A 16111-nucleotide genomic window follows, 5' to 3' on the forward strand; every position below is an offset into this window, starting at 1 on the left:
TCTTCTAGCAAATTATTGAATCTCAGATGATCTGCAGGACTCTCCAGCATAAAAATATGTAATTCTTAAAAAGTTTAAAACACACAGCTACGAAGAACACACAGCTTCTTTATTTATTCCTCAGGATTTTGTACCTCTGTGTCCATCTCCTATTTTGGCCCCATGACCTTATCCTACAAAAATAAAGTAAAAATCTCACCAGCAAGAATGTCAGCTTCATCCATGAAATGGGTACTAAACACTGTCACCCGATTAAATTTTCTGTATTTCAGGAGATTCCAAACAATATGACGAGAACAGGGATCCATTCCAGCTGTTGGTTCATCTAGCAATAGTACCTGTACGACAAAGAGTGGGGAATGGCAGAGAACCCTCAGAAAAACTAAAATACATAAATTTATGTGGACCTTGAGAAGCTTTCCCATTTCAAATTATTATTTCCAATCAGAAGTATATTAGATCTGGGTTTTTCATTCATATATGAGTTAGCATAAATTTTTAAATTATTAGTTTGGCAAGTGAATATTTTCCTTGTTTCAATATAAAAAACTAGTATCAGTAAGATACAAGACATAAGTGTAATAACAATGAGATAAATAAACTAAAAACCAAAACATTGGTGAGGGGTTGGGAGAAAGATAAATTAACATAAAACCAGAACCCAGAGTCATTCCCAAGCTAGAGAGCAGCAAGGGGAAATGTGGCAGGATAGTGGGGACCAATGGGGCTCCCGGCTGCAAAGCTGTGCAAAGCACTGTATTTCTACAGGACAGAGAACAGCACAAGAACAGACATATACAAAAATAAAATCAGCAGGACAGTGAAAAACTGAACAATTCCTTTGGTTTTATTCTACTTTTAAATTTTTATTATGAACTATTATAAACATATAGAAAACTATAAAGAGTATTAGAACAATACTGTTACATAGCCACCAGTGAAATTTAATCAATGTCATTTTTTTGGCCATATTTTCTAGTTTTTTTCTTTTTAACATTTATTTATTTTTGAGAGACAGACAGATACAGCGTGAGCAGGGGAGGGGCAGAGAGAGAAGACAATACAGAACCCGAAGGAGACTATAGGCTCTGAACTGTCAGCACAGAGCCCAATGCGGGGCTCAAATCCACGGACTGTGAGATTATGACCTGAGCTGAAGTTGGATGCTTAACCCACTGAGCCACCCAGGCACCCCTCTACGGATCTTTTTTAAAAAACACAAAACATTGCATATAGTCCCTCCTTTCCATTCCCCTTCCTACAAGTAACCGCGGTAGTAAATATGTTTTATCTTTATGACTCTGGTTTCACAACCTTATTACTATAATCGTATGTATAATAATGTATAATATTTCATGTACGCTGACACTTTACACATGTTATTATATATAAACATGCAATACATTATAATTGTGTACAATACATTAATACTTATTTACCTTTGGATTCCCAAGAACAGCAATTCCTAAAGACAGTTTTCTTTTCTGACCACCACTTAACTTTTTAGCTTGGTTATCTTTGATAGCCTGCATGTCTAAATCCAGCAGAACTTTCTGCACCTATAAAGGGAGAACAATGTTACTTTTAAAATTATACCATTTACATAATTATCAATATTAATTTTTAAATGTCCCAATTTTAATATCAACTTTAAAAATGTTCTTTTAGTACAGAATTTAATTTTGACATGTATTCATATACAATGATTCCTGGTTGAAAGGTCTGTTTTACTTTCGTGACCACCTGGGTAGTGGTACAAGGATCAGTTTGAAGGCTGTGTGTGTGTGTGTGTGTGTGTGTGTGTGTGTGGTGGAAGAAGAAAGGCAGGTGTGAAAGGAAAGGATGGAAGAAAAGAAAAACCTATATTGAGAGGCTGGTGTCCTCCAGATGAAACAAGGACATTTTACATGTGCTAAAATAAAATATTTATTCCAAATTCCATCTAATTCTTTGTAATGAATTTCCGTTTATGGGCTCAGAACAGGTTTTTATTTAGATTTTCAAGCATTTTTTATACCCGTTATTACAGAAGGTTATTAATTTACAAGGAATAAAGTAAAAATTTCTATATGAATGACATACTTCTTGTATTACATTATTGGCTGGGATTCCTTTGATTGAAGCCAAAATGGATAAGTTTTCTTCTACTGTCAACACATCAAAGTGTATATCTAACTGTGGACAAATGCCAATCATTTTTCTTGCTTCAAACATTTCGTCTATTTCTGAGACTCTGTGTCCATATATAGATGCAAATCCTAAAAGCAAAATATATATTTAAATTTATACTAACTACCTTAAGTATTCAGAAGTATATATGCTTTAATGTATACTAACAACTTAGTTACTTGTACGTAATAAATATGTAAGGTATGAATTAATATAAACTCGGAAGGCGTAACACACCTTCATTTCCATTCCATTGGTGACCTGCTTCCACCTTATATTCTAACCTCATTTTCCTTCATTTCCAGTTGATATTACATAGTGAAAAGAGCAAGGAACCAGAGCTTAACGCTGAACAGGGGTATACTGGTGCATTTTTTATATTTCTATTCCAGGAGCAATTTTCCTTCATTTCCAGGCATTAATCAATAGAGGAGAAAACAAAGAAACTAAAAATGTTCCCCTAACTAGATGTGTGGTTTTGAGAAAATCAATCTGAATTCCAGCTTTTCTCTTCTATAAATTAAATACCAATATATCCCACTTAATTTCAGAACTATTAAATCACCATGATAATGCATGGAGAATTAGAAGAAAAATCATAAGTTTTTATTAAATGTAAGATATCGCTACTGTCATGAGAAAGTGACACGATTAGGGATAAGCAACAAAATTAAACCAATTTCAAAAGTTAAACTACATTTTAAAAAATGCAGATTCCATACATGGAAAGTCAGCCTTTCTTAAAGCAAAATATTTATTATATTGCCACTAGATTTGGTTATTGTGGAAATATGGAGCTGCCATATTAAATTCTCACCTATAGAGCAATCACATGTCACAATTATACGTTTAAGGTATTATTGTTCTTATAATTGTATTTTAGGAGATGGTTTTGACATCTATCATTCTTTCCTTTTGAATTATTGTTGCACATTTAGATACCTATATCTATAATCTAAAATGTCTGTAGGTCTCATTTAATTTTCAATTACTGATTTATTCTTCCTTGAAAATGAAAAATACACATGAAATATCTTACAAAATGAGTACAAAATCAGATCACTTTTATTAAACATGACTGAATCATTTTTAGTTTCTATTGAAAAAAATGTGTAATCAAAAAGTAATAGTAAAGCACCTTTATACTGAGATTGGTCCCAAATCATTAAAAAAAAAAATTCAATCAGTACATGTTTCAAGGATAAATAACTATACTGTGATATCTTGGTTAGTAACACTAATAAACGGAAGAATTGTTGTTGTTTTTTTAAGTCAGAAAACTCTCACCATCAGAAGGCGGGCATAGTCCACAAAGAATATTCATCAAAGTACTCTTTCCTGTTCCACTGTGACCAAGTAATGCAGTAATCTGACCTTCATATATGTCGAATGACAAATCTAGTTCAGAAAAGAAGACTCAAATGTGATTTTCATTTCTGTTAAGCTATACAAAATAATACATAATACTTGAGCAGTCTTGAAACAAATCAATGTTTAATGGCAGATTTAAAGTTATTAGCATATTTAACAGCATAATACTTATATGATAATAATTCCTTATTATAGTCAATTGTTTGAGCTACAAGAAAAGTAATAAAAATACACCTATATTAACAGATTTCAAGAATATACAAAACATTGGGGAGGGTTTCTGTGGACCCACTTTTGGGACTTTCTATGGGGAGGGTTTCTGTGGACTCACTCTTGGGACTTTCTAAGGTAACTGAAACACAGAGACAAACAAGAATTTGTTCCCAAGGGTATTAACAAGGTTCCTATGGTAAAAATATTAGCAAAAACCTAGAAACTAACCAACAGCATGGGAGTGGTTAACTAAATACTTGAGAAATTCAATTTAAATAAAAGAAAAATTGGGGCGCCTGGGTGGCTCAGTCGGTTAAGCGTCCGATTTCGGCTCAGATCATGATCTTGTGCTTTGTGAGTTCAAGCACCACGAAGGGCTCTGTGCTGACAGCTTGGAGCCTGGAGCCTGCTTCAGATTCTGTGTCTTCCCTTCTCTCTGCCCTTCCCATGCTCATACTCTGTTTCTCTCTCTCTCCCAGTAATAAATAAACATTAATTTTTTTTTTAAATAAAGGAAAAATGGAATGAAGAAGTATCAAGAGAGGATGTGTCAATGATTGAAGGAGGACAAAAGACAGGGATCTGAAAACCCAGCTTTGAATCACTGCAGACCCTGACCTGATGAAGGATCTGCAGGCCAGAAGCAAAAATAAATCTTCTCTGGAGGAAGATCACATCATCCAGAGCATCAAATAATCTCTACAATTTTCATATGCAATACACAGCACTCAGTCAAAAACAACCAGACAGGAAATAGCAAGAGAAGATAAAAACCCAACAGAAATGACAGGTGACAGAAATGGACCTAGAGGACATACAGATATTGACACCGTAAGAGAAGATTGTAAAACAACCATGCTATCCTGCTGCTAAGACAATGCTGACAAAGAACTAAAAACCATACAAAAGAACCAAGTGGAAAGACAAAAACTGGAAAAGTTAAGTGAAAAATATTTCAATAGGATTGTTTAATCACATTAGGCCCAACTACAGAAAATTAGCAAATGACAAGAAAAGTCATAAGAAAATATCTAGACTGAAGCACAGAGAGAGAAAAAAACAATGAAAAATTCAGAAAAGAGCATAAAAAATAAATGGGATGAAATGAAAAGTTGTAACATGTAATAATAATAGACTAAAGGATGAGAAAATAGGACAGAAGCAATACTGGAAAGTACTGGAAAAGAAATGGCTGAAAAAAATTTAAAACAGAAGAAAGACATCAAGCCAGAGATTCAAGAAGCACTTGTAAAACCAAAGTGGAATAAATGTAAAACAAACACCACCGAGGCATGTGGCAGTAAAACTGCTGAAAACCAAAAACAGATCTTTAAGGTTTTTTTCGTGTTTATTTTTTGACAGAGAGAGAGAGCGCGAGAGAGAGCGCAAGTGGGGCAGGGGCAGAGAGAGGGGGACCGAAGATCCAAAGCGGGCTCTGTGTTGACAGCAGCAAGCCCAATGTGTGGCTCAAACCCGCCAACTGCGAGATCGTGACCTGAGCTCAATCCACTGAGCCACCCAGGCGCCCCTAGAAACACATCTTTAAAAACAGCCAGGGTAACAGTATCTACCAACAACAGAGAAATAGGAAAACCAACAGTTATCTCTGCAACCAGAACAATGGAAAAGGGAGACGACAGATTACATTTTAAAGTGCTGGAAAAGGGGCGCCTGGGTGGCGCAGTCGGTTAAACGTCCGACTTCAGCCAGGTCACGATCTCGCTGTCCGTGAGTCCGAGCCCCGCGTCAGGCTCTGGGCTGATGGCTCAGAGCCTGGAGCCTGTTTCCGATTCTGTGTCTCCCTCTCTCTCTGCCCCCTCCCCCGTTCATGCTCTGTCTCTCTCTGTCCCAAAAGTAAAAATAAAACGTTGAAAAAAAAATTAAAAAAAATAAATAAATAAAGTGCTGGAAAAAAAAAATTACCATCAAGCTGAAATTGAATATTCAGAGAAATATGCTTTAAAGGTAAAGGTGAAAAAATGTATTTGCAAACAAAAACTGAGAGACTGTACCATCAGCAGACCTGAATTAAAGAAAAGAGCAAAAAGCTATTTTTCACACACAAGGAAAATTATCCTAGATGGAAGATCAGAAAGGCAGGAAGTAACAAAGATAAATGACACGGTAAATACACAAGTAAATATAAACGAAACGGTCTTTTAAAAACAATGCTAATAACATTATCTTTGGTTTAAAATACACATAGAATTAAACTACATGAAAACAATAGTATATAAGTTGGAATAGGCATAAAGAAATAAGTAGGGATAAAAGTAAGTTCCTGGACTTTGTTTCTCACTTTACTATGTAAATACTATAAATTAGTAAACCACTAACTTGTAAGTCAAGGATCCATGTTATAATATCTAGAGTAGTTTCTAGGAAGGGCACGTGTGACCAAGAAGCCAAGAGGAGGAAAATGAGAAACAGCATAATAAAAAATACTCAATTGCTTCCAGTTCAACTAACCTACTGGAGGATGCGAGACCATATAAAAGAGGTAAATTCTCCCGCCTACAGTCCACTAGACCAACTAGTCTGTTAGCCAAGTATGTGACCAGGCCACCATCCAATTCCAGATAATCCACAAACTGACTGAAGAACCAAACGAGAGACTCCTCAGTCACAGCAAAATAATAACTGCCTTAAGCCAGTGAGCGTTAGAGTGTCTAAAGCTGAACGGTTCGGGCAGAAATAACAACCGATTCCATATCAAGTAGCTAGGAAGGGGCTCCTGGGTGGCTCAGCCTGTTAAGCATCTGACTCTTCATTACGGCTCAGGTCATAATCTCACGATTCACAACACGGAGCCCTGTGTCACGTTCTATGCTGACAGCATGGAGCCTGCTTGGGATTCATTCTCTCTCCCTCTCTGCTCCTCTCCTGCTCTCTCTCTCTCAAAATAAATAAACTTTTTTTTTTAAAGCTAGGAAAAGCAAAACTAATTAAACCCAAAGAAAGTAGTCATACAGAAATAACAGAGTAACACAACTCAATTAACTGCAAAGCAAACACACGTATGATAAAGAAAACCAACAAAGTTGATGCCTCGAAAAGATTAATAAAATTGATAAACCCACTGCAAAACAAATGAAAACAAAATTACAAATTACTAAATATATAATGAAGACAGGGAACATCATTACAGATTCTACAGACATGTAAAAGATTATGAATAACCTGTAACAACCAATTTGGCAACTTAGAATCTAAGTTTGACGTGTAGCTACGACCATAAAATCATCACCACTATCAAGATGAAGAACATATTCATCTCCACAAAAAATGCTGCTTTAAAATGTTTGTCCTTTGCCTATTCCACCCATCTCCAAGTAACCACTGATCTGCTCTTTTTCACTACACACTAGTTCTGCCTTTTCTATTTTACATGAATGTAATCCTATACTACGTAGTTTTATTTCTAGCTTCTCTACTTAACATCATTTAGAGATGCATCCATGTTGTAGCTCGTATTAAGAATTCATTCCTTTTATGCCAACGGGCATTCCACTGGATGCATATGCCACAGCTGGCTATGCATTCCCCTATTAATAGGCATTTTAGACTGTTTTCAGTTTTTGTGTAACAAATAAGTTTACAATGAATATTCCTGTATAAGTCTTAGTATAAAACAATTTTCACCTCTCCTGGACAGATGCCTAGAAGTGAAATGGCTAGATCACACAACAGGTGCATATTTAACTCTTTCACAAATCATCAAGCTATTTTCCAAAGCACCTGTGCCCGTTCACATCCCCTCCGGCAGTGCATGAGCTCCAGGTTTCCACCTTCACCAACACTCGGTATGACCAGCCTTTCCAATCTTCGTCATTCCAATGTTATGTGGTGACAGATGGCAGCTAAGCTTGTGGTGAGCATAGCATAATGTATGGAAAATAATAATTTTAATCATTCTGCTAAGTATGTAGTGATATCTTGTGATTTTAATTTGCAATTCCCTAATGAGTAATAGTGTTGGACACCTTCTCATGTACTTAGTTGCTATCCTTCTATCTTCTTTGGTGAAGAGGATATTCAAATATTCTGCCCATTAACTGGGTTGTTTTCTCATTGAGTTTTGCGAGATCTTTATATATTCTGGATCCAAGTTCTTGATCAGATCGATGATTTGCAAATATTTCCCCCAGGCCAATGGTTTAGCTTTTCATTTCCATTAACAGTGTCTTACAAACAGAAGCCTTCTTAATTTTTACAGTCCAATTCATCAATTTACAGTTATGCTTCTGTGCATATCTGGGAAATTTTCATGTAACCCCAGACTGCAAACGCATTTCTTCTATGGATTGTTTTTTTTGAAGTTTTAGAGTTTTAGGTTGTACATTTAGGTGTATGATCCATTTTCAGTCAGTTTTTGTATATGGTGCCTACGACAGACCAATGCTCACTTTATCCAATTGTTTCAACAGCATTTGTTTAAAAGTCCATCCTTTCTCTAGCAAGTTAACTTTGCATCTTTGTTGCAAGTTACCTGCTCACACACATATGGGCCTATTCTGCACTCTCTATTCTGTTTCACTGATCTATTTTTGTGTTGTTTTTATGCCAAAATTACACTGTCTTGATTACTGGAGCATTTATACGAGGTCTTGTAACAAAGTTATACTAGTTCCTCAACTTTGGTCTTCTTTTTCAAAGTGTTTTTCACTATTCTAGGTCATATTCTTGGAAAGTTTAGAATCAGTTTGTCAAAAGCTACAAAAAAAAAAAAAAAGCCCTATTAGGACTTTTATTGTGCCTGAACCTACTGAAATTTGAGTAAAGTTGGCATCTGACCCTGAGTCTTCTCACCCATGAACATGGTATCTCTAGTTATTGACATACTCTTAATTCTTTCAGCAACTTTAAAAAAAATTTTTTTTTTAAAACTTTATTCATTTTTGAGAGACAGAGCATGAGCAGGGAAGGGGCAGAGAGAGAGGGAGACACGGAATCCGAAGCAGGCTCCAGGCTCTGAGCTGTCAGCACAGAGCCCGACGCGGGGCTCGAACTCACGAACTGTGAGATCATGACCTGAGCCGAAGTTGGACGCTCAACCGACTGAGCCACCCAGGTGCCCCTTTCAGCAACTTTTTAAAATTTTTCAGGTTACAAATCTGTTACACCTTTTGTCAGATTTATCTATAAATATGTTTAGATACTTATGGGCTATTTTTAATTTTAATTTCTTTTTTTAATATAAAATGGACTTTTTAAAAGTTTATTTATTTTTGACAAAGAGTACACAAGCAGGGGAGATGCAGAGAGAGACAGAGAGAGAGGAAGAGAACCCCAGGGAGGCTCCGCACTGTTAGTGTGGAACTTGATGCAGAGCTCGAACTCACAAACTGAGATCATGACCTGAGTCAAAATCAAGAGTCTGGTGCTTAACTGACTAAGTCACCTAGGTGCCTCATTAATTTTACTTTCTAATTATCTGTTAGTAGTATATAGAAGGACAATTTATTTTTCTACATTTATCTTATACTCTGCCCCCTTACTAAATTCACTTTTTAGTTCCACTAACTTTTTTGTAGCTCTAACCAGATTTTTTAAATGTATACTCATATCAACTGCTAACAGCTTCACTGCTTCCTTTCCAATTTGGATGCCCTCAATAATACTGGTGAACCATATCTAGTGAGTTGAAGGCCTGCTGAGCAAAAATGTTTTCCCTGAGAAGGAGGAATTCTGCCCCAAGACCGTAGCATAGATGTCCTGAGTCTCCAGCCCGACAGCCTCCCCTATGAATTTCAGACTGAAGCCTGCAACTTTAACTCTTATCTGAGTTTCCAAGCTGCCATGCTGCCGTGTAGATTTCAGACTCGCCAGACCCCACAATCACATGGACCAATTTCTTAAAATTAATCTCCTTATTCCCTCCTTCTCCCACCCCGCCAGCTCACCCTGCTTTCTACATATGTGGACGTGTGTGTGCGTGCATATGTGAGTGTGTGTATATACCTGTGTGTATATATATACTCTATTCATTTTGAAGAATCCTTACACATTGTTAAACATTCTACAATTCTCACAACAGTTCCCACGGCAAGGAATTATCAGACTCAAAATGTCAGTAGTGCCAAGGTCGAGAAACCCTGTGCTAGGTCAAAAGGAAACAAAATTAACTAACGTGTAGACACACGCATAATAATAGAACGAAAAAGGACACAGACTTGTTCAAATAACTGAATAGTTTTCATCTTTAATAGATTACTTTTTACTCTTAGCATTTTATTTGTTGTTAATTTTATTATGAATATTAATCACGTAAATAAATGAAAGTGCCCCTAAAAGGGAGAAAACTGTGCTAAAGAAGTTTAAATTTTGTACAAACTATGTAAATTGCTTTCCAATTTGTACTTTACAATCATGGACTGGGTACAACGAAAGCTACTTACTTCTCAAAGCCTCCACGCTTTCACCTTTCTTTCTGTACGTCTTCTGAATACCACTGATTCTGAAAAACACGATTCTCTAAGTATTCAAAGCAATTTATAAGGTTGTGCGTTTCCATGTGTAGTATTGTCATCAAAGCTGTCATATTTTATAGGAATAATAATAAAGTACCTTCCTACTAAAACAAGAAACCTAAGAGAGGTGACAATAATTATAAAATTATTTTATTTATTTATTTATTTATTTATTTTTAACGTTTATTTATTATTGAGACAGAGAGAGACAGAGCATGAACGGGGGAGGGTCACAGAGAGAGGGAGACACAGAATCCAAAACAGGCTCCAGGCTCTGAGCTGTCAGCACAGAGCCCGACGCGGGGCTCGAACCCACGGACCGTGAGATCATGACCTGAGCCAAAGTCGGACGCTTAACCGACTGAGCCACCCAGGCGCCCCTATTTTTTTTTTTTAACGTTTATTTAATTATAAAATTACTTTAAAGAAACCACAAAAGCATTCAGTATTCCTGTCCATTTTAAGTGTCATTCATTCACATTTCATGACAAGCCAACTTCTGAAAATAAAGCCTTTGGCTCCAGCAATTTATAGATGTCTATTCATCTTTGATACTTTTCTGTTTGTAATTTATCAATACTTGTTACAACAGTTAACAGGGATTAAAAACCAAATGCTGTATTTCACATCAGCACACATTTCAAACTATCCATAAACGTGAAGTGGTTCTCTCATTCCACTTTAAATGTCTCAAATAACTTAAAGAATTAATGGTTTTGTTAACCACTTTCAATTTTGCCCCTGAGAAGGCAGACCATTAACCCACTTATTACATCGTAAGTATCTGACTCTCCCTTGCTTTTTATACGTTCTTTAAACTTGAAAAACACATATTATATTATACTTCACTTTTTCTTTTATTTTTTGCCTTTTATTTCTTTTCTCTTCTTCCTGTTACTTTTTAAATTTGGTTTTGACTGATCTAGAAAGGCACAGTAGTGAATTTCTTGGGTTCATAGAAATTAAACTGATACTCTGAGTCACAATACCTAAAAGTCTATGAAATGAAGAGAGGACAATATGTTGTATAACTTAGACAATGCAGCCGGAATAAAATTATAAAGCTAATATTTATTCTGTTTCAATCTACTTAATGGAAATCTGAAAACGGCTTAATTGTATGAATCCTAGGTTTTATAACTTTTAAAAAATTCCATTGAAACATAAAATTTCAAACCTAACACAACCTTATTCTAAATGGTTGCAAAGAAAATAAGAACCTAAAAGAAAAACTGCTCATATTAATTCTGTGTTTTAAAAATCATGAGATGTGGGGGCGCCTGGATGGCTCAGTCGGTTGAGTGTCCGACTTCGGCTCAGGTCGTGTTCTCACAGCTCCTGACTTCGAGCCCCGCGTCGGGCTCTGTGCTGACAGCTCAGAGCCTGGAGCCTGCTTCTGTTTCTGTGTCTCCCTCTCTCTCTGCCCCTAACCCACTCGCATTCTGTCTCTGTCTCTGTCAAAAATAAATGAACATTAAAAAAAAAAAATTAAAAAAAAAATCATGAGATGTGTACTAAAATCTAAGATACAGTAGTTCCATACATTATTTAAAAATAGGATTTAAATGTAGCAGTGTTTAACTACTTCTTATACCTAAGTTGCCAAAGATTAAATCATACCTTATGGCTTCTTTTCCCACAAATTCTGAAGAAACAGGCTCAACAATTTCACTAAAACTAATATTTCCATTAACATTGCCCTCTGATAACTCCTTATAATTTCTTTTGCTTTTTGACCAATATGATGGCTTTAGAAAATATAAAGATGATCTCCGTAAGCCAAATTCCCCTGAAAAATAAAAAAAAATTAAAAAAAAATGAATTACCCTCACAAATTATTTCTAAAAACTAGATTTGAAATTCTAAAGACAGTATGTGAAACACGTGACCTGGAGCTAACGTTCATATTAAAAGTATTAAATCAGCACTGTGTGAAAAATGTTTTTACTGACAAATAAGTCTAGCCTATAAACCATCTGAGATGCTTAGAGCACATGAGAATGTAAAGGCGAATAAAGCGCATTTTCTGTCCCGAAGGAGCTCCCATCTTTACGGGCGCACATGCGGAACGAGCGCCTAGAGCTTGCTGCAGACATGAAGCACGTCATGCGTGGCGCTAGTAAGAGTTCAAAGGAAGAGAAGCTTATGCCTGAATGAGGAACATATCCTGAAGGCTGCAATGGGGGTCATCTTATCGTGTCTTCGAAAACGGCTAGTACTTATTACTTCGAAAAGTGGACACAGTTCACGGAGGTTTTTAAAATCAGGAGTAACACGGCAACAGGACAGGCGGAGAAGACCTAGACACAGTAGACAGTGATGGCTGCTCACACAGTATATATCCATTTTCACCTCTTTCCCTAAAAAAGCCAACACTTCCCATTTAAAAAAAAATATCCAACCTCTTCTAGACGGCCACATCTAGATCTGATCCCCTCTACGGAGAGGATCCTAACTCATCTGATCAGCACGTGGCATCCTCCGGTGACTCTTATTGCTCTGGCCGTCAGCATGTAACCAATCAGAAGCGAAGGGTTTAGGTGGGGGAAAGATTCACCCTCCCTCCTCCATTGGACAGGAACAAAGAAGCATCCCACAGCAGCCAGGAAGACAGGCACAGGGGGCAAAAGCCTAGAGAATGTGGGTCTTTGAGTAAGGCAACCAATTCGGAACCTATCCTATCTCTGGACTTCCTTTTAAGTAAAACAATCAGTTTCCTTCTTGCTTAAGCCAATTAAAACGATCTTCTGTTAAGAGTAACTAAAAACAGTCTAACCAATTCACTGAAGCTGGGCTTAAATAGGTAAATAGGGCTATTTGGATGAATATAAAATACAGGAAGGAGGCAGAGAGTGAAAAGGAGAGCTTAAATGTATAAAAGTAATGTGAAGGACATTCATACATAAAGAGTTTCTATTTCCAATTTGACAATAAATTTCATATATTAAAAAAAAAAAAAAAGAGTTTCTATTTAATTCACTAGGGTATGTCCAGCAAGATGACTTCTGAGCAGGTGATTAATTTGATTAAAGGCAATGGCTGAGTTTTAGACAGGCTTGAAGCAGGTAATTAGATGAGAGGTATGGTCTAGACGCCTTCCGCAGTGGTGGAAATGTCCTGTATGCATACTATACCATATGGTAACTAACAGCCATTTGTGGCTTACTAAGCAGTCGGAAGGTGACTTGTGCTACCGAGGAAATGGGCTGTTAATTTCTTTAATTCTAATTAATTCAAATTTTAAAAACCATATTGTCTAGTAGTTACCATATAAGTGCCAGTCTAGAGCACAGAAAAAAGTAATGAGGAACTCAAAGGGGAAAGTCAAGGGAGTGTTAGATTATTTTAATAATATTTTCAATCAACAGGAGTTGGCTATAGATGAATGATGGATAAGGACAGTAGTGGGAGTTACAAGATTACCTCATAGTTTTGCACCTTAGAGGGTAAAGTAGTGAAATACTTTAGCCAACAAAGATTAACATTAACAATACTTTAGCCAACAAAGATTAACAACAGACATAAATTGAGTCACAGACTTAAGTTTTCAAAGCAAACTGCTCTCTTTTGAAGAGAATCTCCCTACATTCACTAGTCATTAAGGCACAGGTACGAAATACACTTATTTAAAATTACACTAAGAGTTTAAACAACAAATATGACTAGGGTACTCCAGCTAGAAGAAAACAGTTAAACTAAGTTGACCCTATGTGAGCAAAAAAATTAAAATCTTTAAAGTAAAATCCAATAGGTACCTGCATACCTGGAATGACTTGATCAAGATAGATAGCCAAGAGGACATAGAATATACTATTAAGTGCTAGCATGACAAGAGTAATAATTAGAGGATATGGGCCTTCAGTCAAATTAGAAAATAAAGCACCTTCATTAAAATCTTCTAAGTGCATGACCTGGAAAACAGAAACACCAACTTTATTATATAAAAACAATACAAATAAGCAAAAGTTAACACTACTTAGAGTTACTCATTATATCCAGATCGATGGTAACCAAACTGGGCCTTCTAACAGTCTACTAAATTAGTAGTAAGAATTTATAAGGAAAACAACAAACTTTACCAAAATATAAGTTTATCACAACAATCCATTTCAATCCTTTTTAATGTTATGTTTTAAAATTAGTATACATCCCTTCCCAGGGCATTTAATTCTAATGTTATGACTATCAAAGGAAATAAAAATAAAGTATGCTTGTACTACTAACTGCTGCAAACAAATGGTCCACATGGAAGTCAAACAAATTAAGTATTAGAGGATAAAATTATGATCAGCATCTTTTCAATACTGAAAAGGGAGAAGGTATTCTGATTAATTAACACAACTCTTCCATTATTCACAATAGATATATGTGATAGAGCAGAAAGACATGTACTAGAGGTGGAGGTGTCATTTAGACCCCAGATCTGCCATTAGGAATAAATGTTAATTACACCATTCTGGATCTCAGTCTCCTCATCTGTGAAATGAAGATGATTAAATGACATTGAGAAGTCCTTCCCACAAGCAACAAAGACCTACGAATCTATAAATCTACTTTCCTAAGTGAAGGAGAATTCAGTGGACTCTTAAAATGTGTAAACGATAGCTCTTAGGTCCAAAGTAATTAAAATTTGCTTAACTCAATACTCATAAACATTAATCTATCTTAGGTTTCACAAATCAGAATATTCTATTTAGTCAACATGAATAATCTGTTATTTTAAGTAATTACATTTTTTCTCTATACATTGACCAAATTTATGTTTTATAATAGAAGCAGTTTCTCATAAGAATACTTCCCTCAGAACCTGACTGCCCCTATAAAATAGAGTAGCAAAAATCAAATAAAAACTTTAAAAATAAATACATAAATATAAATATTATTTAGGCGAAGGACAATCCCATGAATCCTAAAGTAATAAAATCCACCAGCCTACTCGTTTCACTAATAACAGTCATGAAAATTTGTTTTGCTCCACACACCACAATTTTCTGCCAGGTACACATCTGAGATAAATGTACCAAAGTAGCAATGTAACCAGGCCATATAGCAATCTAGAATACCTGGCGCTTAAAATGACTTTTAACAAACTGAGTTATTGCAGTGAAAATAAACTACTGAGATATACTAATACACAAGATAGAAAACTTCTAAACAGATCATACAGATGAAAAACTTAAAAATGGAGAAAATATAAATGAAACCCATATAAAATGTACTCCAGTGTTCAAACAGCATTCCTTTCCTATGTTGAAATTATAAAATAATTTTTTTGCAAATCAAAGGCAGTATCACTGCAGTATAACAAGCTGCATGGAACTGGAGAGAAAAAGTACTTAGTAGTGGAACCAAGATAAATATATTACCTACCTGTGCAATACCAATCAAAAAAGTACATTGACAGAAAGGACTGAAAAGCCACACTAATGATTTGGGAAAACTTTCCATGAGGACTATCAAAAGGCCAACAAATCCAAAAGCCACAGTGACTAAAAATTCAACTATTCCCACATGTTTTGATTTTTTAAAAAGAGGTGTCAGCATCAAAGCAAAAAATACCTGCAAAATATAAATATTAAAGTTAATGCATTGTTCATATACATTGGTATGAAAACAAAATTAATTTTGCTTGTGAAAGAACAAGTTATTTTCATTGGAAAATACATTCGTTAAAATAATTTCTAAATGCTATGGTAAGATATTTTATTTTCACAGAAACAGGAATAAATACATTAAAAAATTTAAGATGATAAACATTAAAAACATTTTATCTATGTAAATAGGCAAACATGACTACCTCTACACGACAGAAACCATAACCAGCCACATGTGTCTGCAGTTAGATGTGTACATGTGAACAAAACAATAAATCAACCAGCTTTTAAACA

General features: G+C 35.6%; 1 protein-coding gene across 4 annotated transcripts in view; it reads right to left on the reverse strand.

Annotated features, from left to right (window-relative positions):
* Positions 1–16111, reverse strand: part of ABCA5 (ATP binding cassette subfamily A member 5) — a 71535-nt gene that overhangs the window by 33570 nt on the left and 21854 nt on the right. For all 4 annotated transcript variants that reach the window (XM_047832572.1, XM_047832573.1, XM_047832574.1 and 1 more), the window contains 8 exons: positions 15594–15782; positions 13987–14134; positions 11844–12012; positions 10152–10210; positions 3457–3567; positions 2083–2258; positions 1440–1559; positions 200–338 (listed from right to left, as the gene is read on the reverse strand). In XM_047832572.1, coding sequence (XP_047688528.1) covers positions 200–338; positions 1440–1559; positions 2083–2258; positions 3457–3567; positions 10152–10210; positions 11844–12012; positions 13987–14134; positions 15594–15782 — 1111 coding nt within the window. The remainder of the gene's footprint in view (positions 1–199; positions 339–1439; positions 1560–2082; positions 2259–3456; positions 3568–10151; positions 10211–11843; positions 12013–13986; positions 14135–15593; positions 15783–16111) is intronic.

Source organism: Prionailurus viverrinus, chromosome E1 (genome assembly GCF_022837055.1).
Source record: "Prionailurus viverrinus isolate Anna chromosome E1, UM_Priviv_1.0, whole genome shotgun sequence".
In the NCBI taxonomy this organism is placed as follows: domain Eukaryota; kingdom Metazoa; phylum Chordata; class Mammalia; order Carnivora; family Felidae; genus Prionailurus; species Prionailurus viverrinus.